The sequence below is a fragment of the Hypomesus transpacificus genome, chromosome 10, assembly GCF_021917145.1.
Source record: "Hypomesus transpacificus isolate Combined female chromosome 10, fHypTra1, whole genome shotgun sequence".
Lineage (NCBI taxonomy): Eukaryota > Metazoa > Chordata > Actinopteri > Osmeriformes > Osmeridae > Hypomesus > Hypomesus transpacificus.
The window spans coordinates 10,873,251-10,897,291 of record NC_061069.1 but is presented as its reverse complement, the minus strand read 5'-3'; the positions used below and the strand labels follow the sequence as shown (position 1 = coordinate 10,897,291).

At 47.0% G+C, this 24,041-nt stretch overlaps 1 protein-coding gene across 2 annotated transcripts in view; it reads right to left on the bottom strand.

Annotated features, from left to right (window-relative positions):
- kcnab1b (potassium voltage-gated channel subfamily A regulatory beta subunit 1b) overlaps positions 1–24,041 on the bottom strand; it is a 28,730-nt gene that overhangs the window by 1,455 nt on the left and 3,234 nt on the right. Inside the window, exons 1-13 of one of the 2 annotated variants that reach the window (XM_047027652.1) lie at positions 21,774–22,118; positions 20,380–20,956; positions 12,911–12,954; positions 11,671–11,708; positions 10,579–10,658; positions 10,040–10,084; positions 9,174–9,218; positions 8,093–8,136; positions 5,730–5,816; positions 1,063–1,148; positions 621–741; positions 402–496; positions 129–249 (exon numbers count right to left, since the gene is read on the bottom strand). In XM_047027652.1, the coding sequence (XP_046883608.1) occupies positions 129–249; positions 402–496; positions 621–741; positions 1,063–1,148; positions 5,730–5,816; positions 8,093–8,136; positions 9,174–9,218; positions 10,040–10,084; positions 10,579–10,658; positions 11,671–11,708; positions 12,911–12,954; positions 20,380–20,594 (1,021 nt within the window). In that variant the 5' untranslated portion in view covers positions 20,595–20,956; positions 21,774–22,118. Of the gene's footprint in view, positions 1–128; positions 250–401; positions 497–620; positions 742–1,062; positions 1,149–5,729; positions 5,817–8,092; positions 8,137–9,173; positions 9,219–10,039; positions 10,085–10,578; positions 10,659–11,670; positions 11,709–12,910; positions 12,955–20,379; positions 20,957–21,773; positions 22,119–24,041 lie in introns of those variants that run through there. The other variant, XM_047027651.1, reaches the window with a different exon arrangement.

Sequence of the window (24,041 nt, the reverse complement as noted above, 5' to 3'; positions counted from 1 at the left end):
AAAGGCATGGAAAATCCACCAAGGACTTAGGATGGCAGTTTCTCTGCACAACAAGAACATTTAGTTTTACAACTTTTTGAGAGTTTTTTGTACACCGCTACAAATGACAGGAGGCCATCCCTTCATACCTATGGCCAGCTGTGGCAGGGTACAGCTCAGCTTCTCAGCAATGTGAGCCAGCTCCTTCAGCTTGGCCTGCTGTTTCCTTCCATCTTCACTCACTATCTTCTCCTTGAGCCACTGGTAGGGCTTGGACAAGAGAAAGACAGAAGAGAAGGGGAAACAAACTAAAAGATGTAGCTACAATGGGTGCCGCCTCAATCAAATACGAGATACATAAGCGGTTGACAGCACAGTTCGTAATAACAAGACGTCACCAGAACACCAGATGTACTCAATACCTTCATTGAGGCCCTGGAGGTTTCAGGGACACCGTTTTCATATTTCCCAGTGATGATTCCACAGGCAAGAGGAGACCAAGAGACCACCCCCACACCTGCAAACACACACAGGAATCAGTATCAGGCTGGCTTCCAAATATATACCCGACTGTTTGTTAGATGAGAAAGACTCGAAATGATTTGGCTTGCGCATGAACGGTCAGGACAGATGCCACCTGCCTATCTTGTGGTAGAGTTCAGGCAGCTGCGTCTCCACCTTGTCCCTCTGGAAGAAGTGGTACTCTGCTTGTTCACACACCGGAGGGATCAGGTTGAACTGCCTCGCCACAGAATAGGCCTCCTGAGGGAACAATTGATGAGAAGAGAGAGGGATTTGGGGGTGGTCGAACACAGAGGCAACATGTTGAATGTTTTCGTAAGGATCTCACCTTATCTAACGCATTATCTAACGCATTATCTAACGGTAATTGCACTCTCCAGTTCATGTCAAGCTTCAAGATAACTTGGCATTATTAGACTGCGCCTGAACTTTACTGACTTCATTCGCTTTTTTTTTTCCTTCTAAAGTTTTCACCCATTAAACAGCCTACTGTTTTGCTCACTGAGCAAATTCTGCTTCAGCTAGTTTGATGCGTTATGAAACCATTCTGTTCCCACCTACCATGATCTCCATAGCAGACCACCGTGAAGTCCCCCAGTACATGGACATTCCCTGGTTGATGGCATGGGTCATCGCCCTCACGATCTCTGCAGAGAGATAGAACCAACACACTTACACACACCCTCCACAGAAAACCAATGCATGACCAAAGAGAGCCACAGAGTAAAGAGATCACCATCGCCTACAATACCAGAGGAGATCTGTTTTGTCCCTTTGTCAGGCAATTGATGGCTCAGTGCTGTGTGCAAATCCTAGAGAGGGAGTTATAGTGAGTACAGACTTGTAGGGCCAGGTTTTAGACAGTGGAGGGTGCCAGCTTCCTCATTATCCAAACACAGTTGCCTTTCACGGTCATTACCTCAAAGACACACATGGAGCTTAACAAGACAATCAATTTTTTTTCCAGCCATAGACGATGAAATTAGATTTCCAACTTGATTGAAAACGGCACTCTATTTCTGTGGTTTGAGGTCAGGTTGACACATCAAGTAGATGCATAACAATGTACATTCAGCTCCACTCTGATTGGAATATAACTGCCTAAGAAGTCTCAGCAAAAAGACAACAGTTAGAACCCATTAAAGACCAGCCTCAGGGCAAACGGCTAAAAGGAAGACGTTTAAAACAAACTAGACCAGGTAAAAAAAAAGGAGAGAGTGAACATTGTCTTTCGATTGACTTGAGTTGAACCATTAGAGCTTCAAGGCAGATGAGGCAGAGCTAGTATTAATGTGACTGAATACTGCAGGGAGAAGAGAGTGAATGCACTGAGTAAAAAAAGGGTGATTGTGGAAGTGGCATCTTGCGATGGTTATTATCACTGTAGTAACAGTTGAGGGGGGCTGAAGTCGGCCGTGGAGGACCTTTGTAGCCTGTGTTTGTGCTTGAGGCTAGCAGCAGGCTAGTTCTGGTGATGGAGACCCTTAGAGAGCAGTTCCAATAGGAGACTGAAAGAACTCAAGTACTGGGGAAAACAACGATATAACAAGGGGTATAACCAACCAGGAGGAGACCAAAACCTATTATTCTCTACATGTGATTCTTAGGGAGACGAGAGTCCGATTCTCAGCCTTGTATTGAACACAAATGACTTTGAAGTGTTTGTTAACTGTGGTATGAAAAATGGGAGAAATAGAAAAGCAAGGAGCCATGAACCTACAGTGTGTGATTTAGAAAAAAAAATCCTCATTTCCTTTCCCCAGTCTTTTCGCTCTCCGAGCCAAAACACAGCCGAGCGAGCAAGCGTGTGTGGGTGAGGCAGGTGGGAGGTAGAGAGAATGTCAGGGAAGAACAACAGTACATCTGTTCTGAGAAAGAGGGTGGGAGGGAAGGAAAGGGGGAGGGAAGAAGGGCAGAGATGGATGACAAGCCAGGGATCTTGAAACAAACACTGCTGATCAGAATGTACGTACTTGTAAATGTACCTGGGCTAAGCTGGTGACACACAATGGGTTATTACTGCAATGTCTATGATAAAATCAGAAACACAGCAAATAGAATACAACTAAAAACCATGCACATCACAATGGTCTCAATAGTGGATACTTTCAGCTTTCCTCAGGCACCAATTGTACATGACATATTTTTTAAAGATCGTGAGAGAGAGAGAGAGAGAGACAGAGAGAGAGAGAGAGAGAGAGAGAGAGAGAATAGGCCAAGCCAATTCACTTGCCTTTGCAACCAAAACTACATCAAATGCACACATACACACATACACATGCATGCACACACACACACAACAATCCGTGGGCTGATACTTTTCATTAAACTGTTGTTTTCTTCCACACTTCCAAGCCTTAATTAAAGCCCTTTTCTAACATATGTTCCCTCCTCTCCCTCCCTCCCTCCCTCCCTCCCTCCCTCCCTCCCTCCCTCCCTCCCTCCCTCCCTCCCTCCCTCCCTCCCTCCCTCCCTCCCTCCCTCCCACGCCTCACCTCCCTCCCTCCCTCCCTCCCTCCCACTCCTCACCTCCCTCCCTCCCTCCCTCCCACTCCTCACCTCCCTCCCATCCTCCCTCCCTCCCTCCCACTCCTCACCTCCCTCCCATCCTCCCTCCCTCCCTCCCACTCCTCACCTCCCTATCTCTCTGCTGGGATGAGGCTCCCAGTGAGGACAGGCAGAAAGGGTGGTGTAGGCAGGAGCTAACAGGACAATGGGAGTCTGTGAACAAGCATCAGATGGTTGTGAAGGAACAGTCTCTGCTCACTGTGACGGTATGCTTTTTTTATATATAGAAGAGAGGGAAATAGAGAGCTGGATATAGCAGCTGTTTGAGGATATGATTGAAAAAAAATGTATTTATTCTTCCTCTGTCAGCAGCTGTATGCCTCCATCTACCTCCTCTCCTTCCAGCTTGGTTAGTTTTCTGACTCAGGGACTCTACTGTCTCCCAGGGACTTATTAAATATTGCAAGCTTTATCAAAGAAACTGGAATCCTGAAGCCGGATGGTGGGAGTGTACTTCTGATCGACCACTGCCGTTTGCCATGCTCCAGTCAGCTCTTTGTGGATGCATTCAGTGTGTGTATCACTAAGATGTTCCTATTGGCAACATGTCAGGTCTACCCGGAAGCCAGCTGCCCTCTAACCCTCAAGTCAAACACACTCCGTAATTGACAGCCTCACTGGAAACAACCAGAGAGCCACAGCATCAGTCGGGGGAAAGCTGTCTGTCTCTGGTCGCTCCCGTGTCTCAGCGACTGGGAAGAAAGAACAGACAGAGGGGAGAGAGCATGAGAGAGGGGGCGAGAGGCCTGGGAGAGGGGGGAGAGACGCCGGGGAGAGGGGGGGCGAGAGGCCTGGGAGAGGGGGGAGAGACGCCGGGGAGAGGGGGGCGAGAGGCTGGGGAGAGGGGGGGCGAAAGGCTGGGGAGAGGGGGGCGAGAGGCCTGGGAGAGGGGGGCGAGATGCCGGGGAGAGGGGGGGCGAGATGCCGGGGAGAGGGGGGCGAGAGCCCGAGAGAGGGGGCATAGAGCCCCAGAGAGGGGGGATAGAGCCTGGGAGAGGGAGGCGAGAGGCTGGGGAGAGGATAACGGGAATAAAATCAGACTTTTACCCCTGACATCACCCCACGTGCCCAGAAGGAGACACGGGTCGTCTCCCACACACGCTCGGAAGCCAATAAAGTAGCAAAACAGAAAATACGAGTAAGCGTTGATCGTTTGTAAACTCGGTACGCATTCTGTAAATAAATAGGAAAGTATTTTCTCACATCCTGTAAACAATAGCCATTTTACAGGCCATGATTATCATCAACGTCGGCAAGCTATAATTAATTGTTCAATGGTACTTGACATTCATAGCACTGTCTTTTCTTCCTCCGAACACCCACTTTATTCTTTGTTTGTTGGTATGTGTGTAGGTGTGTGTAGGTGTGAGTATGTGTGTTAAAAAAAGAAAGAAATCACTGCGTGATAAATAACTGACATTTGAACTCACCCTTTTTTTGCGGTGGGAGAGTGTGTGGGCGTGATGTGAAGCTGAGTTTAATCCTGAGTGTCTCATTGGTCAATCGACTTGTGTATGCATGTGGTCTCAAGCTCTCTACATCTGGTTATAGAGAGTGACCTTCAGAATGATGAATCAAGACAGTGACCTTGTACTGTAATGGTGAATGGACATGAATGCAAAATACACTGTGGAAGGCTGTACATACATCTTTCTCTTTCTCTTTCTCTTTCTCTTTCTCTTTCTCTTTCTCTTTCTCTTTCTCTTTCTCTTTCTCTTTCTCTTTCTCTTTCTCTTTCTCTTTCTCTTTCTCTTTCTCTTTCTCTTTCTATTTCTCTTTCTCTTTCTTACTTTATTTCTCTCTTTCTCTCTTTCTCTCTTTCTATATATCTATCCATCCATCTATCCATCCAACCCTCCATCCATCCATCCATCCATTCCAGAGTCTCAATATCAGTACAGGGTAGAAGTGTCTCTGTCTGTCTATCTATCAGAAGTCACAGTGTTGTGGGAGGGGCCTATCTCCAGACAGAGGCAGCCTATCATCTGTGTGTACTCATGGCTGCGAAGCTAACTGTTTGCCATTGACCAGCAGTGGTGTTGACAGGCTGAGTCTGTGCATGGTAAGTATGACAGATTGGCTTCCCATTGGCTCAATTGGGGTTCAGCGAGAGGCATGGCTGTAGCTGAGAGAGTTTGTTTGGGGCCTGGTTCTGGAATATGTACCACACCCAGAAAGGGACAGAGACGAAAGAGAAAGAGGGACATAGAGAGAGGGGGTGGGGGGGTGTGTGGGGGGGGGGGAGGGGTCAGGAGTGTGAAGGTGCAATCTATAATGAGCAAGAAAAACGAGGGATGGGTAGAGAAGGATTATATTGGGAACAGTGAACAGATCCTCAGGTTGATATTGAGTGGAAGGAATAGAAGAGGTAGAGAGATTGCAGAGAAGGAGGGGGAGAGAGAGAGCACAGTAGGGTCTGTCTATCCACTGAGACCAACCCAAAAATACACCAGCTACCCCGAGGGGGCAGATAATCCTGTTTCAGTAGAATAGGGAGGGGTATGTGGGGGCACAACATACACGACACGCGCATGCACACCCACCACACGCACTCACGCACTCACACATGCACGGATCACGGAGAGAGACAGTGCAACAGAACCAGAGACACAATGCTGTATGTTTCCCCCACTCCCAGCTCCCAGCCCCTGGACACTCACCCTCCATGGGAGTGTTGGTGTCGGGCCTGTTGGCAAAGACCACATCCACATACTCCAGCTGCATTCTCTGGAGAGACCCTCTCAGACCTGGGGGAAACAGAGGGAGAGGGCAATGAAAAGGGAGACCGAGAGAAAGGGAGAGCAGGGACCAAAGACTGAGAAAGAGGCGAGAAGGAGGTTAGGCTGCGACGGCTTGGAAGGAAACGCCCGCTACAGGAAAGGATGACGCCAAAGAGCAAAAACTACTGGGTGAAGAAGGGATGGATGAGCAGGGAGCTTTAGAGTTTTCACTCTCTCCTTTCTCTCTCTCTCTCTCTCTCTCTCTCTCTCTCTCTCTCTCTCTCTCTCTCTCTCTCTCTCTCTCTCTCTCTCTTGAGTACATTTTTGGGCTTTACTCTGGGTATCCTAAGGGAAGTGAGACAGGGGGAAGCAGAGAGGAGAGGGGGACGAGAGAGAAAGATGAATGAAGTATTGTCTGACAGATCAGGCCCATTCACAGACAGAGGATTCCACAGACAGATGAAAGGAGAGGAGAGGGATGTAGCCCAGGAGAAGGAGAGGTGGGAGGAGAAAAATGCGCTCTTGCCTCGCGTGTGTATCTTTAAACAGTGTATGTTCTGTATCTGTGGGTGTGTGTGTGTGTATTCTGTATGTGTGTGAGAGATTAGTGTCAAAGTCATCAGAGCAAATCCAGAGAGGGCCTAGTGCTCTCCCCATCACTATTCAAATGTCTTAATCCCTGCACTGTCATCAGAAGGGCAATAATCCCAGAAACACCCATTACACGCACCCTAATCTCAGTCTGCACATCCATGACTTGCAGTTTTCACAGATTTCACAGCTCTGACTTTCTTTCTGGAAAGCATAGGTAAACAAAGATGTACCGTGAGAGGAGGTTTTTAAACAGGGGCTGTGGGGACAACATGCAGATTTCTGTTCATGGATAACCCTACACACAGATTGCTTTCAGTACTGTCTGCAATGTTACCTGATCATATTTCTGTGTCAGGTTTTTCCTCCCAGTAAATAACCCATCAGCTGCTCCATTTCCACATTCAGTCTGGCTGCTATTCTACCACTGGAGTCTCTTAACCACTGGACACAGTGGTGGAGTTTTTCTTGCCCAGTTTGTTTGGCCATCCATCAGGCCTACAGTGACATCCGCTACACCAGCGGTGACAGGGAGGCGGGTTTCCCCACACAGTCATCTATCCTCTGGACAGAGCAGCTGGGCTATAGCTAATGGTCTGTGCAATCTCTCTCTCTCCCTGTCTCCCTGTCTTGCTTTCTTTCTTTCTTCCTTCCTTCCTCTCTCTCTCTTTCTCTCTCTTTCTCTCTCTTTCTCTCTCTCTCTCTCTCTCTCTCTCTCTCTCTCTCTCTCTCTCTCTCTCTCTCTCTCTCTCTCTCTCTCTCTCTCTCTCTCTTTACCTTGCATACCCTCACCAGCACATTCACAAACCTCAAACTCCAATTAACACTCTCTCTCTCTCTCTCTCTCTCTCTCTCTCTCTCTCTCTCTCCTCTCTCTCTCTCTTCTTCTCTCTCTCACCCCCTCCTCTCTCTCTCTCCTCCCTCTCTCTCTCTTCTCTCTCTTTCTCTCTCTCTCTCACCCCCTCCTCTCTCTCTTTCTCTCTCTCTCTCTCTCAATGTTTTTTTCACTTGGTCCTCCTTTCTCTCTCGTAGTTTTTTTGGCGATAACCCATCTGTCGCTCTTTACTTTGGGGAGTCTGATGTGAATGTTAATAACAGTGTGGAAGAGCTGAGTCACTGCTAGAAGTGCACCACTGCTTTCTGGACAGGACCGCCAGGCACCAAGACACCAGGGGAGGGGAGGGGTGAAGAGAGGAGGGGTGAAGAGAGAAGGGGTGAGAGAGGAGGGGTGAAGAGAGGAGGGGTGAAGAGAGGAGGGGTGAAGAGAGGAGGGGTGAGAGAGGAGGGGTGAGAGAGGAGGGGTGAAGAGAGGAGGGGTGAGAGAGGAGGGGTGAAGAGAGGAGGGGTGAGAGAGGAGGGGTGAAAAGGAAGCGAAAACGAAAAGAAAGCGAGGGGAGGGATGGGGAGTGAAGGGGAGGGAAGAGAGGACTCAATGCGTTTTGTGGGTGCTATCATGTCACCCATTGTGGTTGGAGACAAGCAAAACAAATAGACAATCTGAGCCTCAGCCAGTGTTGGGGCCTGAGGGGATATCAGTACAGGTGTTTCAGAGGGGAGGTCCAGGTCAGCTGACAGCTTGGAGAGAAAAGAAATCAATCAGGAGAGAGAAGAGAGGGATGAGATGAAAGAGAGGGATTATGGCCGAGTACTAAGGCAAGGAGTAATGGGGTGGTGTGGAGGACAAGATGAAGCAGAGGAAATCCACACCCTACCCTCAATGATGTGTTTCCTGTTGAGCCCTCTCTCTGTCTCGGCTCTGAAAGACAGGAGGAATAGATGTGTGAGCGCACACATACATATTCACACACACACACTCGCACAAACACACACAGATTCACACACACACAAACACATCAGAATACTTCATGCAAGCCTCTCACAAGCTGCAAATCAATAACTCTTCAGCATATTCATAAATGTTTTTCAAGGACAAAACAACCTTGCAAAAGTGTCCTCCTGTCTATCTGTCCACAGATGTCTGTTTATCTATCAGACCTACACATACACACACTTACACACACACACAAATGCAGTTTCTACATCTTATAATCATTCATACTGGCTCAGAGGAGACTGTCCAATTACTGTAACATACTAGTGCAAAATCTGAAATCAAGTGGGTTATCATCTCCACCAGCTGTATGTGTGTGTATCTCAGTGTGTCTGTATTTATTAAGTGTGTGTATGTGTGTGTTTTTGCGTGTGTGTGTATTTTGTGTGTGTTTCTATTATGAGTGTGTTCGTGTGTGCATGTCTGCAAACGGGCAGATAGCTTCTCTGGTCCTCAAACTGCTTGCTCGACGGTTATTTAGTCAGCCTCTCCGCTCTCTGAAGAGCTGGCTTTCTACTCCTCTGTCACAGCCAGCTCTTCTGGGCGGCACTCAGCCCCACACTCCGGTCCTGACCCAACAATGATCCCAGTCTCCACCAGCTCAGAGGGGAACCACAACTGTCTCAGTCAGCCTCATCGAGAGCTGAGCAGCATATTAGAGGTCTGATGTACTTGCTTTTTTAACTTCCCCCTAGGCTCCGTACAGTCGTGAGGAGATGAAGACAGTGTGACTAATGCACACCAGGAGCTCTTTAGGCTGTCGATACAACAAGACTGCAGAGTAGGCATTTGGAGCATTTGAACAATTCTCTCCTCGCACTTTCCTCTCCTGTTGCCAATGGGACTTTCTCGACGTTGACATGTCGGGAAGCAGTTTGGATCCAATTTCATGGCCCTGGGCCGGGCGACAGTGTGGAAGAGGAGGCGTGGTCTCCTGGTGTGGTGCTGAGGCAGTTACTTACTTTCCTCCCCAGTAGAGCTTGGTGGTGATGACCAGACTGGATCTCCTGTAGAAACACACACAGACTGCAAGGTCAGAGAGACAGACAGAGGGAGAGAAGGACAGACAGACAGAAGGCAAGGTTGTCAGCGAGGCGGAAACGGTGAGAGACAGACATCGAGGCCAAAAGACCAGTCAGAAGTCTGGAGGATAACATTATGTATAGTAGCAGACTCGTTCACACTCACACAGGAATAAAAACATGGAGGATATGTCTGAACTTGAGACACATCCGCTGCGGTTCCAATCACATCAACGATGAATAATTAACCTCCAGAGTTACAGAGGAGTCATGGCTACCGCCCGAGCAGAACATGAGGAAAGAGAAGGGATTTCCGATGGGAATTTCACAGAGGTGTAGCGCAGCATGAAAGTATGAGATCAATATTTGCCTGAGCCAGGGCCGCCTACAGACTGGGCCGCTTCTGAGTCTCTGCGTAGCTGCGGTCAGAAAAGCTTCTCTAAACTTTTCTGTGATCGCCATGGTTACAGCATGGTATAGTGATAGCGAGATGGAGGATTGGCTACTTCAGCGATGGAGCTGCGATAAACTGAGATTTCCTGGGGATAATGTGAATCGCCTCTCAGGCAAAGATCGTCATTGCAACCCACACTAAAGATGGATGCTGGATCCACCATCTCTCTCTCTCTCTCTCTCTCTCTCTCTCTCTCTCTCTCTCTCTCTCTCTCTCTCTCTCTCTCTCTCTCTCTCTCTCTTCTCTCTCACACTCTCTCACACTCTCTCTCTCTCTCTCTCTCCCCCTCTCTCTCTCTTTCTCTCTCACACACACACACACACACACACACACAAACAAGATTATACATTACCTCCAGCACTTCTTCTTGATGATGTTTCCCAGGATTATCTCCGCTCTGTAACAAAGCAAGGAGATTTACTTTTCTGCCATCGCCACAGTGTGTGTATGTGTGTCTTTTTGTGTGTGTGTGTCTTTGTGTGTGTTTGTGTCTTTTTGTTTGTGTGTGTCTCTTAGTGTGTGTGTGCCTTATCTCCCACACATCTGCACCACTAATCTCAGATGAAAATCCTCTAGAAAGTAGCAGAAGATAAAGGCAGCAGTCTGCCATATCATGTTAGTAAAAGCCTCTGTCTTAACCTTGACATTGACATCAGGTCTTAATCTGATTCACTTTGAGCCGGGCTGGCAAAGAACCAACATGTTTCCGAGACAAATTTTACTTTTGGACTGAAATCAGAGGCGCATTGTTAAACACTGAGCTGTCAGCATTGAGCTGTGGGTCCTGCCCCTGTCTGCTTGTTCAGGAGCTGGGCCAGGTCTGGATCAGGAGGGTTTGGACAGGAAGCCAGAAGCAACCCTGACGCAGGCTGGATCTGAGGTGTCACTCACTTCCCCCCAGAGTAGACCTCCGCCGTGTCAAAGAGGTTCACCCCGTTCTCATAGGCAATCGTCATCAGCTGCTCCGCCACCTGTGAGACAGAGACATGATGTGGGGGAGGGCTGACTGGATATCTGGCTGGCTGACTGGATATCTGGCTGGCTGACTGGATATCTGGCTGTCTGACTGGATATCTGGCTGTCTGATTGGATATCTGGCTGTCTGACTGGATATCTGGCTGTCTGACTGGATATCTGGCTGGCTGACTGGATATCTGGCTGGCTGACTGGATATCTGGCTGGCTGACTGGATATCTGGCTGGCTGACTGGATATCTGTCTGTCTGACTGGATATCTGGCTGTCTGACTGGATATCTGACTGGCTGACTGGATATCTGGCTGTCTGACTGGATAGCTGGCTGTCTGATTGGATATCTGGCTGGCTGACTGGATATCTGGCTGTCTGATTGGATATCTGGCTGGCTGACTGCCTGGTACTACCTGTTATAGATCCTGACAACACACAAGAACACCACAAACAGCAGTCAAATAATCAACTTGGACCAGAATCTATCATGATTTAGTACCTCAGTGCTAGAACATCTGACAGCAGATGAGGAGGTTTGCAGTTTCAAACCCCACCCTTGTGCATCACTTTAGATAAAAGTGTGTGCTGCGTAAAACACATCACTGGTAAATGATGATGAGCAAGAGTATTATTCTCTTGTGCGTTTGCCTTTTTCTAGTCATGTTCTGCCCAGCACCCAGGACAGACAGGGCTGTACTCCTCCTAGGCAGGCTGAGAGACTGACAGCATGGGAACATCCCTCCCTAACAGGCTCTGACAGGAAGGAGACCGGCCTGATATGACTGGTGGGAAGTGCCTGGGAGGCAGAGCTCCCCTGGTAGACGGCTGAGATAGAATCCGAACGAAAGGTTCCAACAGGAAGTTGGGAACACGGTGGTCATGGAGATCACGGGTTCAGATGCCAACATAAATCATGTGCTTATGCAGTATCTGCCGCTTCAAGGGACGATGTACTGTTTACAGTGAATTGTTTATGTGTGTTACATACTAGGAAGAAAACAAGCAGTATGTCCTACCTCATCTGATATTTGCCCACCGAAAGTCACCCAAGTGCCTGTGGAGGAGAACACACAGTAAGTGGAACAGATGGGGTGGAACATGCTGAAAATACTCTTTTTCATTCTAGGCCCCAAGACCAGGAGCACAGTTAACCACGCTTGAGTGGTCGCTGCGACATTTCCCCACTTACTTTTCTTTGTCTTTTCAAATGTAATGAGTTGGGAGGTGAGAGGGAACCGTCAAAGAGACGGGCTGACCGACCCTCATATGTGACACTCATCATCACCTTCTAGCCCCGCAAGTGGAACCCTCTTCCGCCCTCCGCCCTCCGCCCCGCGCTGAAATGTTCCCGCCCTCAAGACTGTACTTACCCATGGTGCACCGCGACAAAATCATCCCGAGGCAGATGTGTGTCTCTCGCTCTCTCGCTCTTCCTTTCTATCACACTCTCCCACCCTCCCTCTCTCTTTTCAGTTTGTATGTACATGTTTGTGTGTGTGTGTGTGCGTGACTCATGAGAATGACTGTGGGTCTCGTTGTGTTGTGGCCAACCACAGTCCCTCTGTCCCTGTCATAACCACCTAGCATCACCAGATCTAATGAAGGGACCAAACATAGCCCCCCCTGGTCTCTCCCAGGCCCCGGTACATGAGCTGGGCTATGTTTATTTTCTTGACCCTCAGTTACCCTACAGTCCCACAGTGGCTGCAGATCAGCTTTTCTTCAAGGGCCCTGCACACAATCATGTATTCATGAGCCATGTAAAAAAAAAAAAAGGATTAACTATGAGTGTCCCAGTGTTTTAGCAAAATGTTCCTCTATACGTTTACTGACATACAGTAAGTGTTCAATTCCCATATCCACTATCAGGGCTGTTCACTGACCCATGATGCTATGAGGTTGTGGTAAACGAGGGTGATAAGGCTGCTTGTGCTATGTTACTGTAATGACAATTCAGGTTTGTACTCAATATGAACTCATTGAGGATGAAACAGCCTGTAAACAGCTGTCCTGCACTGTCCTGACCCTCCACTTCCTCGCAGTCGATGGAGTCAAGGGAGAGGATGTTACACTGAGAACGCTGCAGCATGAAGTCCTTTTTTAAAATTCTTTACTCACAACCCCTCCTCCACACGCTCACATGCTGGCTCTCATAGACACACCTATCAGTGCACCTGGAGAGAATCCTTGGGCCCAGCCGACATGCACATGGATGCTAATCAAATCATCAGTGGTTTGCTAATGAAATGTACTCACCCAGCCCCAAACAGGAGACACGCAGGCCTGACTTCCCCAGGTTCCTATGGAGAGAAATCGCAAGTCATATGTAAATGACTAATGCTGGGTACACACACAAGATAACTGGGCTGATTTGGGGCCGATTTCCCCCTTAATCTTAGCAGATTTTCCCTCAGTGTGAGGTGTGTTAAAGCAACGGTTAAAGAGTGACCGAACTTGCTCAGAAGAACGTGGAGCCGCCCCGAGCGTGAATCGTAAATATTCAACATGTTGAATATTTACAAGATCCTGATGTGTGAGGGGAACCCCGAGGACAAACACCACACAATATAGGAGCAAATCGGTTCATTCTATGATTTTTTTGTCCTCATGTTTGTGATCTCTCACATTTAGAACATTTTAAAAGATTTTGGCCTGCCTTACATGCCATCCCAGCTGGTGTCACTGTAGAATTCAATAACGTGAATAAAATGGCTCTTGAAGATACATGCAGGCATTTTGTTGTCCTGACAGTAATGCTTGAAGCAGAACAAGTAATAAAATAGGCTAACCTCCCACCTCCAAATCAATAGTCATCCCAACGTGTAATGTTGAATACTGCTGGGTCTGTTGTCTTTTTTATGCATTCGTGAATCAGAGTTCATAGCTGACTGCAAAATTGCAGTTCATGTAGCCAATCTATCACTGTAGCCTGGCGATTCTGGGGGAGGTCTGACAAGATACAGCCCTTTGAGGACACTAAACTTTATTTCAAGGACAGAATGTTTTCACTTTTGGAAACTGTTTTACACACTCTCTCATTCACTTTCAGACTTGAACCCAACAAACCCGCATACCAGCAAGACTCCACATTCACATAATGGATGTGTAATTGTTTCATTTTCATTGTCTGCTTCATAAAAAATAGATTTGTCTAGGCGTCTGTGGTGTCCATTATCATAAACATTGACTGCTGTTTTATTACTGTAGATGCAATCACATCTCATTTTGCAACTTTATTTATTTATTTATTTTCTGCTTTAACTCGAGTAAGACGAGTAGACAGTTCATTACCTTACGAGTTGAACATTTTCAACTCAAGCAAAAAATGTGCGTGACGCTGTGTCGCGAAAGTTTATCAATGTTAACATGTCAGTCACTGACATTTTAGAAGAAAAGGAGGGAAAGAGCATGGTTGCCGTCTGTGGGCATCTTCTATACTATCCCCCCCCCCCCCCCCCTGCGCAGAGTCAAGACGCGCGATATGCACCTGTCTCTACCAGAAATGACTGACCATTGGACAGTCGCTTGCTCGCTCTAAATACAAAATCCCCGATTTCCGGGAGATTGTATAGCATTTGCGGGCGTCAGGGCCGCAAATGCTATGCGGGAAATGCGGTTGGGATTGGGATGTCTGCCTCCAACACAACTGCACCACAAATGGCATCAACAACAACAGCATCAACTCCAGGATGAGCTGAAACTCCTGAGACTGAAGCGACAACAGGATTCATCAGCAGCTCTCGGTGCCGACATCCGTTCACCACCACTAATGACCTCATAAAGAACTGCAGCCCCCTTGAGCAGCTCAACAGACCGCTAATGATTGTGGCGAAGTGAGACCGATGCAACTTGATCTGAACCCCATTTAGCACAGACACAGTGGCAAAGACGTCAGTTACAGTCTATGCACGTAATCACTCTCTGGAGCAGTCCGAAGATGTAATGCACTGTAAATGGGACAAACATTTTGAATGAACACCCCAAGGATTAACCCGATCACACTCCAAACCGTACTGCTGACAAGCCCAGGATTTGTTCAGACAGTGTCGCCCTCACATCTGGCTGCCTGGCAGGGGGGAGAGACAGTCACAACTGTGCAGGCTTGGAAAGGAGGGAGATATCATGAGCTCCTGTGTTGAATTATGGATTCAGACTGGAGCTCTGATCTCGAGACGTCTTTCTGGGTTACATGTCTGATAGTGTGTCTGTGTGTTTGGTGTGTGTGTGTGTGTGTGTGTGTGTGTGGGGGGGGGGGGGGCTTTTTTCAGTCAATTTCACTGTCGATCTCTCTTTCTCTCTGTCTCTTTCTATCTAATCAGTTTTGGTATCAGTGATCAGTGACCTTCCATGAAACCCCTAACCTCCTTCCTTACCACAACAAACTCATAACTGACCCGTCCTGCCCTCTTCTCGCCTCTTCCCTCCTCTGTTTGACTGTGTGTGTCTGGACCTCTTACAGACCATTTCAGGAAGGGTGTCTCTCGTTCGTGAGCCAGTGAGTCTGAAGTGACAGAGGCTGGAGAGACGCTGTATGCAGCATCACTGCCAGGGACAACTGGATAAACAAAGGGATTCAGAAGATCAGGACCTCCATCTAGTCCTGGTGGAGTTCCAGGAAAAGGCTGGAGACACAGAGCGTCCCTCAGCTCTAATCACCGAAAACACTGTTAAAACCTTCGATCTGCGATGATCTTTATCTGTACTTACTATATGCACTCTTTGTATGTGGTTTTGGATAGAAGCATCTGTTAAATTACTCAACTGTAAATGGAAAAATGTTCCTGTTGAAGAAGGGGAGGATTGTGAAAGCAAACACAAGGAGGAGGGAAGTTCTGACCCTGGGAGTGGTTACGGGACATGAAATATAAACGTTTTTTTGTTGTTGCAACAAACAAATCAAATCTAGACGATGGCGTTTAAACAGGGATGTAGTAAACATTATTTCTCTCTCATGGGCCGTGCCCAAGGAAGCCTCGAAGTGAAATGACAAATGAGTCAGTTGAAGCCACCCCCTCACCCCAGCTTGTCACCACTCGTAAGCTTCCTTGGTTGTCGTGTCTCGGAGTTATTCTTAGCATGGGTCCCCCACTATCTTCAGCAAGCGAAATAGCTCATCAGATAGACATAGAGTTCACGCTCACAGAACTGAAACTATAGTGACAAACATTGTTTACTTCTGCTCTTGTGCCCAAACTATGAACGACAGTGGTCTCAGCGTCAGAGCAATCGTTCATAGTCCTTCCACTGTTTCAAGCTTTCAGTAGAAGGAATGACAGCCTTGTTGCTGGGTACTAGTCCCAACAGAAAGCTCTCTAACTGGGCACTCACCTATCAATTTATGAAGGACAGGAAAAGAGAGGGTGAATTTGAATAGAGCTTTGATATGCATTTTGAAAGAGAGAGAGAGAGATTGAGAGCAAGTGATAAGTGCACAGTACAGAAACAGAGGGTGAGGTAGAGAGAGAAGGTGAGGTAGAGAGAGAGAGAGAGAGAGAGAGAGAGAGAGCGAGCGAGAGAGAGAGAGGAGAGAGAGAGAGACAGAAAGAGAGAGAGAGAGACGTGTACAGAGACAATAGAATACAGAGCTGTAAGAGTGAAGAGAAAGTCTCAACACCAAGTCTGATCAGATCAAACAGTTTCCACAAATAAAGTATTCTGAATGACACGGAATAGAATATGTGAAATGACAGCTGTATCCCCAAAAGGACTTAGTTTGTGTGTGTGTGTGTGTGATAGAGTAAAAGAAAGAAGAAAAGTGCCTCCTGCTTTCTACCTACTTAAAGTCCCAATTAATCGTAAACAGTGGCCCCAGAGTGTCCTGAACCTGATGTGATTAGGCCATGTGATGCTACTCTCTGCTCCCAGCAACAGCTGACGTCTCTTCTATGGGGAAACATGTCGAATGTACAAGGAAATTGCATCTGTTTCCATGTTTATCATTCCGCAATTTTTCAAAAAGGTACTGATGCCACATCCGACTCGGTCTGTAATATTGTAATGCACGAGATAGCAGGAGGGATTGCTTGGAGGAGCTGGAGTGAAACATGCATAACTGGAGTTAAGCTTCGGGTTGGAGAACACTGCTGTTGTGTTTATGAGAGCTGTTGCACTGTGTATAGCTCAGGGGGTGCAGGGGCGGGCTATTTGGTTTGTCTGTGTTTTGGGCCAAGGCTGGAGCTGAGTTCTGCATTGCCGACGCCCCGGTTAATAGATCTATTCATCACTGTGCTGCTATTTAGCAGTCTAGGTTATACGTGGAGAGTGGAGAATGCTAAGAGATCTATTTCATTGAGGGGGAGAAGCTTTTGATGTGTAATAGAAATAGTGGAAAGTAAAAATACATCAGTGTACTGGATACACACACACACGCATACACACCAAACACACACACCAAACACACAGAAACACACACAGAATGAATCATAGCTTACTAGGGCAGAAAAGCCTGTGCAAGCAGAATATCTAACGGTAGGGACGTCTCATCCAGGTGGGCTTCTGTTTGACATTCATCTATGACTAAAAACTCTTTTGGATGGGGCCTGGATGCAATTACACTAAAATCCTTAAGCCTTGTACAATGCTTACTCAAAGTATTACCATCAACTGAGCACAATTTTCACAGTTACAGTGCTACAGCGAGAGAGATCAGGTGACGTCATAATAGACAGAAAGAGAGGGTTTGGGGGTGGGTTGAGCTGAGGGTGGGTATAGTGTCATTACTCAATGGTTGATTAAAAGCCAGTGGCTAAAGTCTAGTCGAGGAGGCCTGTTGTCGTAATGGGAGTCTTGATTATGGATGTAAACCCAGTGGGCTCGGAGGGTCATCCATGAGAGGACAATAATGTCATGGGTTGCCCTGGGGTGGGAAGTGTTAGACCAGAGGAACTAACTCCTCGGTTGCCCCTGAAAGTTTGTAGAAATATAATTAGGTTATTTTTCAAAAGGGACTGTCTTAATGAATCCGTATGGGGAGAAGTGTATGAACATGTTGAGAGATTAGGTCTCTCGATTTTTCACACTCTTGCTGTCTCTATTTATTTCTGTCTCTCTCTTGGTTTGTCGTAGTATATCTCTCTCTCCCTTTTTCTCTCACTTTTGCCATTTATTGACACATTATGCAGTCACAGAAACAGAGACTGTGAACTTACAGTAACACAAATACACACACACGCATGCACACTCGCTCATATGCGCACACACACATACAGAGCACACTGCAGATCAGTGATAGGCCACTGTCCAAGATGGCAGAAGGGATTATAACATCTGCAGTGCAGCACAAAGCACTGGAGTGGAACTCCAAGGAAATCGCCAAGACAACTGCATTCAACCTTGCTGATGCAGTGTGGGAAGTGTAGTTTAAGACCTGAAGGGTATGAGTTCCATGCTCAGAAAAATGATACAGTCTCAGTAACTCAAAAATTGAACTATAACACAGCTATGTGTAATTGTGCACAAATTATATGATTATGGTTTCAGTATTTTTTAGGTTAGTAAATTATAATGGGGTAGTGGTTCCTTTTTTTATGAAGCTGCTGACAGGAATATAGCTGAGACTGTCACTGATGGTGACAGCCTGAGAATTTCTAATTGAAATAAACATATTTCATGTCTCCACGATAACTGTGAGTGGATCTACTGCCTGTTTCATTACTTTCACACTCTGCTTTACAGGCTGACTCACTTAGACATTGTAGACTATCAGGGCAACACACATACACACACACATGACACACACAATTTCATAAAGCACAAGGACTTCAAAGAATAATGGATATGAATAATAATTTAATATTTTAAAACTCAGATTTGGCTGTAGAGCTATCTCTTTTTCCTTTCCAGAGAAAGAGATTCTATCTCATCTTATATTTCTGAAGACACGTGAGGTTCATGCAATGAAAACAGCTGGGAGGAACTTGCAGGGAGACAGACACAGGAGTGGGGGTGGGTGGCAGAATGAGAGCCAAAAAGTGAGAAGCACAGAAATAACCCTCTACAGCGTCTGCAGAAAGTACAGAGAGAGTTGGAGACTCTCTGCCTTGTCATATTTACAGTGGAGATTTAGAGAGGTTTAGATAGGGCTTGATTCTAATTCCCTTAAACACAATCTGGGATGATGGATGAGAGCTAATCTTACAGTAAACACAGGCTCTGACACTGCCGGGATGTGTATGGACTGGATGGCACCAGAGTCCAGACCCACAGGACATTCGGACCCAGCAGCTTTCTCAACTAAATCATACCTTCTGTCCTCAGTACATGGTTGGATCATACCAGTTAAAACCAGCTCAGATGGCTTCCTATGGCGAACAGATGAACTGAGATGGACCATTACGATGTTGTTATGGAAACTGAAGAAGATTCCAGAACAAGCAGATTGTTGCAACATTTCTCAACACACTCCGCTCACATTCCCACAGTTGCTTCCATTTTGCAACCATCCTTCGACCCCTACCCCCCCCCCCCCCTCTCTCTCTCTCTCTCTCTCTCTCTCTATCCTTTTTGTCCTCTCTATTCCCATCTCATGGCCTTCTGTCCATTTCCAACTCGATCCCCCTCTCTTCATACCTCTCTCCACCCCTATCTCTCCATCCTTCTATTTTTGCCATCTCTCCATATCCTTCTCATGGCCTTTCGTTCATTTCCAACTCCATCACTTTCTCTCCAACCCCTCCTCTCTCTCTCTCTCTCTCTCTCTCTCTCTCTATCTCTCTCTCTCTCTCTCTCTCTCTCTCTCTCTCTCTCTCTCTCTCTCTCCTTTCCCTCTCTCTCTCTCTCTCTCTCTCTCTCTCTCTCTCTCTCTCTCTCTCTCTCCCTCTCTCTCTCTGTCTCTCTCTCTCTCCATCCCTCTCTGTTTCACTGTTGTGGCACACAACATGGGGATCATGTCATCCACTTCAAACACTGACCAGAAAGGTTCTTGCTTGTGTTTCATTCAGCATATTTGGGTTGCGAGTCCACTCATGGTCTACAAGTATGGTTGGCCTTCGTGGATGATTATAGATGCATGGCTATAGCCCTGTCAGTGCCACAGTGACTCATGCATGCAGTGGCTACTGTTGAACACCTTCATTAGACCTCAGCACTCTGGGTGGTTACTGGAAGAATATATAACCGCAGACCAACGACATGCAGAGAGAGCCACAGACCATGATGGAGCCTGGGGCACACAGGAACCTCCAGAAGGTTCCACAGTCCTGTGCAATCTGATAAACTACAACCCTGGAATACACCATGTGCTGCAGCTCATTACTGTAAGAACTAGCAGCATTTAAAGGGATTGATGCGTTTTGAATAAAGTGATAAGCTGGCTCTCAGGCCACACACATGAAATATTACAATTTGAAATGTATTGGTTTGACCTCATTGATATTTCTGATATCCATGCATACAATATGTACACTATTGCATCCATTGTTGGATTTGTATTATATTTTGTCATATTACTGTTAGTACTGTGTATGAAAAGAAGTATACTTATTTTTATAGTGAAACAAACATCTCAGAATTTCCAGCACATTCTAATATGCGTATAATATGAGTTACCGACATTCAAGTAATGTATTTAAATATTTCTGTATTGCAATGTATTTCCAATAATTGTTTTAAATATAATTTATATTCAAATGTGTTTACAAATGACATTGTAACATGTTTAATCTGTTTAGATGGCCATATAATGTAGGTTCCTTTCATCATGAAGCCTGTCCATGTCGGTTACATACCGGTACTTCATGCCGGTGAGTTTGGCGGTGGACTCCTTCAAGTTGTGGTGGTAACGGTGGGTGAAGGAGCCCAGGCTGCGGGCGATCAGAGCCACGGTGCGGAAGCGTGCCCGCGCCTGGCTGGTCGTGTTGGGGCTGGTGGCGTTCTGCTTGCTGTGCTCGCCATTCCGGGGCGCCTTCAGGCCGTGGTCCGTGCATGCGAAGGACACCTGCATGATGGCCCGCTGCTGGAGTCAGTGTGGAGGCGTCTGCGGGTGAGTCTGTGGACGTCCGGGGGGGCGCCGAGAGCGTGCTCGCCTCCTCTGCCTCGAGCTTCAGCTGTCGTCAGACCTGTTGAAGGAGGAGTTGTGGTAAAGTGGTCTTGCGAGAATGAGAGAAAGTCCTCTCCGCCGGCTGGCTTCAGTCCCGGGACAGTCAGAGACAGGAGAGTGAAACAGCACATCCACTGTCGGCTGCCCTCGGGTCTTGTCGTTTAGGTAGTAGAGACAGGTGACGAATGTCCGACGGTGGTTCAGACGGTGTTGAGTCGGTGTGTGACAGTGTCAGCTGCTATAGTCGGGTGCTCCTTCAATTCCACCTGAGTGAGGGAGTGTGAGAGAGGGAGGCAGACTGAGGCGTGGGTTGACAGGAGGTCCATAATGGTTAGCTCAGAGTGCCCTCTCAGTCTCTCCACATGGAGCGGAGGGGATCGGAAACAAATGTGTGCGCGTGTGAGAGGGAGGGAATGTGTGTTCGGTTTGGATGTGTGAGTGTTTGTGAACAAAATGAAGAGTGAGAGTATATTTGTCTGAATGGTGTCAGAGTATGTTTTTGTATTTTCATGAGAGAGACAGAGAGGATTGTGTGTCTGAAAAAGAGAGCATGTTTGTGTATTCGTGTGTTTGTGTGTTTATGTGTTAATGTGTTAATGGGTGTGTTTTATGTGACGGTGATGTGCGAGACTGGTAATAATTGCCTGCTGTCCTGGGAGTTTAGAGGCATTACAGTGATCATAAGAAATCTCTCTTTCTTCCACTCTACCCTTCAATCTCTCCCCCTCTCTCCTTTCTACTACTTCCATTGATACTAGCAGACTCGGAGGTGTATGTATGTGTGTGTGTCTAACAGATGCTAAGCCCTCCTGGAACAAGAAGAGCGATACTGCACCACACACATAGCAGCACACACACACACACTAAAACACATTGACACACAGATTGGGACCTAAAGACTCACTCTGGCATGAGTGCTGAATGCTCACTGAAACACACACTCTCAAATGCACTGCACACTTGCACAGTAATTTCACACTAGCTCTCTCTCACGCATACACACACACACACACATACCTCTGACTCATTGACCCACACATGCACACATACCCCACGCACGCTAACATTGCAATGCAATCTTACCAACAGCAAGATATCCACTCCGCCTGAAGTTAAGAGAAGCAATCAGGGCACAGAGATAAATGATTGTGTCCTGAATTGTAAAAGAGGTGACAAGTAGGTCTATGCAGAGACCTGGAGCCCCATTGTGATCTTCTTCCCAGCAGAACCAGCAGTTCGGCAGACAGCTGCTTTCCCGTCTACAAGTCCCTCAGACAGTGTGGAGCAGGACAGTCTCTGGTAAGCAGCCCTATAGGGAACCACAGCAACAACGACTCGATTGATAAAGAGACCCTGAAATGACAACGTACAAGCGGAGAGGAGGCTAAGGGAGAAAAAGGATGCATGATCCCTCGCTCCGAGAAAGAGAGGACAGGAGCACAAAGAGAGTGGGAGCGAGGAGGAACGCGTGGTGAGCGAGAGCGTTAGTGTGGTGTGAGGTAGAGAGAGAGAGAGAGAGAGAGAGAGAGAGAGAGAGAGAGAGAGAGAGAGAGAGAGAGAGAGAGAGAGAGAGAGAGAGAGAGAGAGAGAGAGAGAGAGGGGAAGCAAGAGAGAGAGGCTACATACAAGTCACTTGCGCTGGTTGAAATAACGGAAGCATTTTCCACTAGAGATACCGAAAGAGAGAGAGAAAAAGAGAGAGAGAGAGAGGATGAGAGAGGGAGAGGGAGGGAGAGAGAGTTTGTCTTTGAAACAGAGAAACAGAGAGCAAGAGTCTGCTGTGATTGAATATGCTGTGATTGAATAAAAAAAGCTGTGTGCACTTGGGAGCAATGATCATATGGATCATTACAGAACCCTGGGCGTGAGACACGGCCATTACAAACGCACTTTATCTTCAATTTACCAAGTCGCATTCACATGAAACAAAACAACAGTTTTAATCGTGTTCCCAATGGTCTGTTTACAGCTTGTTTCGATTTACACAGTGTACAATGATTGGCGAACGGCAAGCCAGCTGAACTACGTGCAGAGTGACCAGAGTGACCAGAGTGAGTAGTAATCATGTGGTGAAAGGAACCCTAAACTCGTCCAATCAGGGTTGTGAGGAGGCAGCAGTGCCGCGTTCCTCTGTCCTCCCCCACAGAAAGACAGCGATGTGACATCGTGTAGGCTTTCACGGTTCATTGAACGCCAGAGAAGCCTGGGGCTACGCTAGTCATATTTATATCCTTGTGTGTACATCCGGTACAACAGCAGCAGTTGTAGTATTAGACAGGGTCCTACACCTCGCCCTCTCTTCTGACAGCTTGGAGCTGGCTATGGTAGGGTGGTTATGTGAATGACCGCCTAAGCTAGAATGATCTGCCTGTCAGATGAGGAATGAGTCCTGTATCTGCTCTGCCAATGTACTGACACTTAATTTGGTCCACGTAAGTAACAGGTTGTCTACTGTTTAATGGTAATGACCTTCTGTAGGAACTCATTATTATGTTCGTTTCTGCCTTGTTGTAATATTCCAGTGTGACAGAACACGGTTGTACATTTACGCATATTACATGACAAAACAATGTTAACGATCCTGTGTGTGTGACATGCTACGTCCAGTGTGCTTCCAGATGTCCCTCAGCCTGCGCCACAGACAGATCGCCAGGGTCCCATCTTAGTCCAGTCGGAGGCGGATAAAACGGGAGGCTTTGCTGGCGACAACATATGCCTTCCTCTTTGCCTGGAAGCCTGGTTCTCCTCCATGTCGAACCCAGTTAAAAGTGTGTCAGTCAAATGTGTCAGCCAGAAATGTCACGTCCTGGGACAGTATCCCCAGCGGACTGGACTTCTGTACCTCCAGGCTGAGTAGCGCACCTTGTCGCTCCACTAAAGATCTATTAATGAGTGAATCTGTGTCTATGAATGAGGCAGACAGAGTGAGACTTACGCAATCCATGCTGAGTGATTGTTATGGCATGGTCTGTTTGGTGTTTAACCAAAGACATAGAGTGAAGGGTGAAGCTACTTGTAACTGTAAAAGTGGCTGAATCTGAATCTGTACAAAAGCACAGGCCTGATCCCAACCCAAGGGAAACACAGACTTGATCAGTTCAGTTCAAACAAGACTGATAAACTACTCCTGTTTGTCTTTGTAGCTGTGGCCATAGTACAAATCAGTGATCTTTCAGGATGGCACTGAAATCTGACAATAGCTGACATTGGTTTATCCTGGTATGCTGTGTGTGTCATTTGCATACAAAACGTTCAACAGATGTACATGTGCCTGTTATCTGTGTGTTGACAGTACCTCTCTATGAACTGACAAGGCTGAATGCAAAGGGGGACACGTATGACATCACTGCT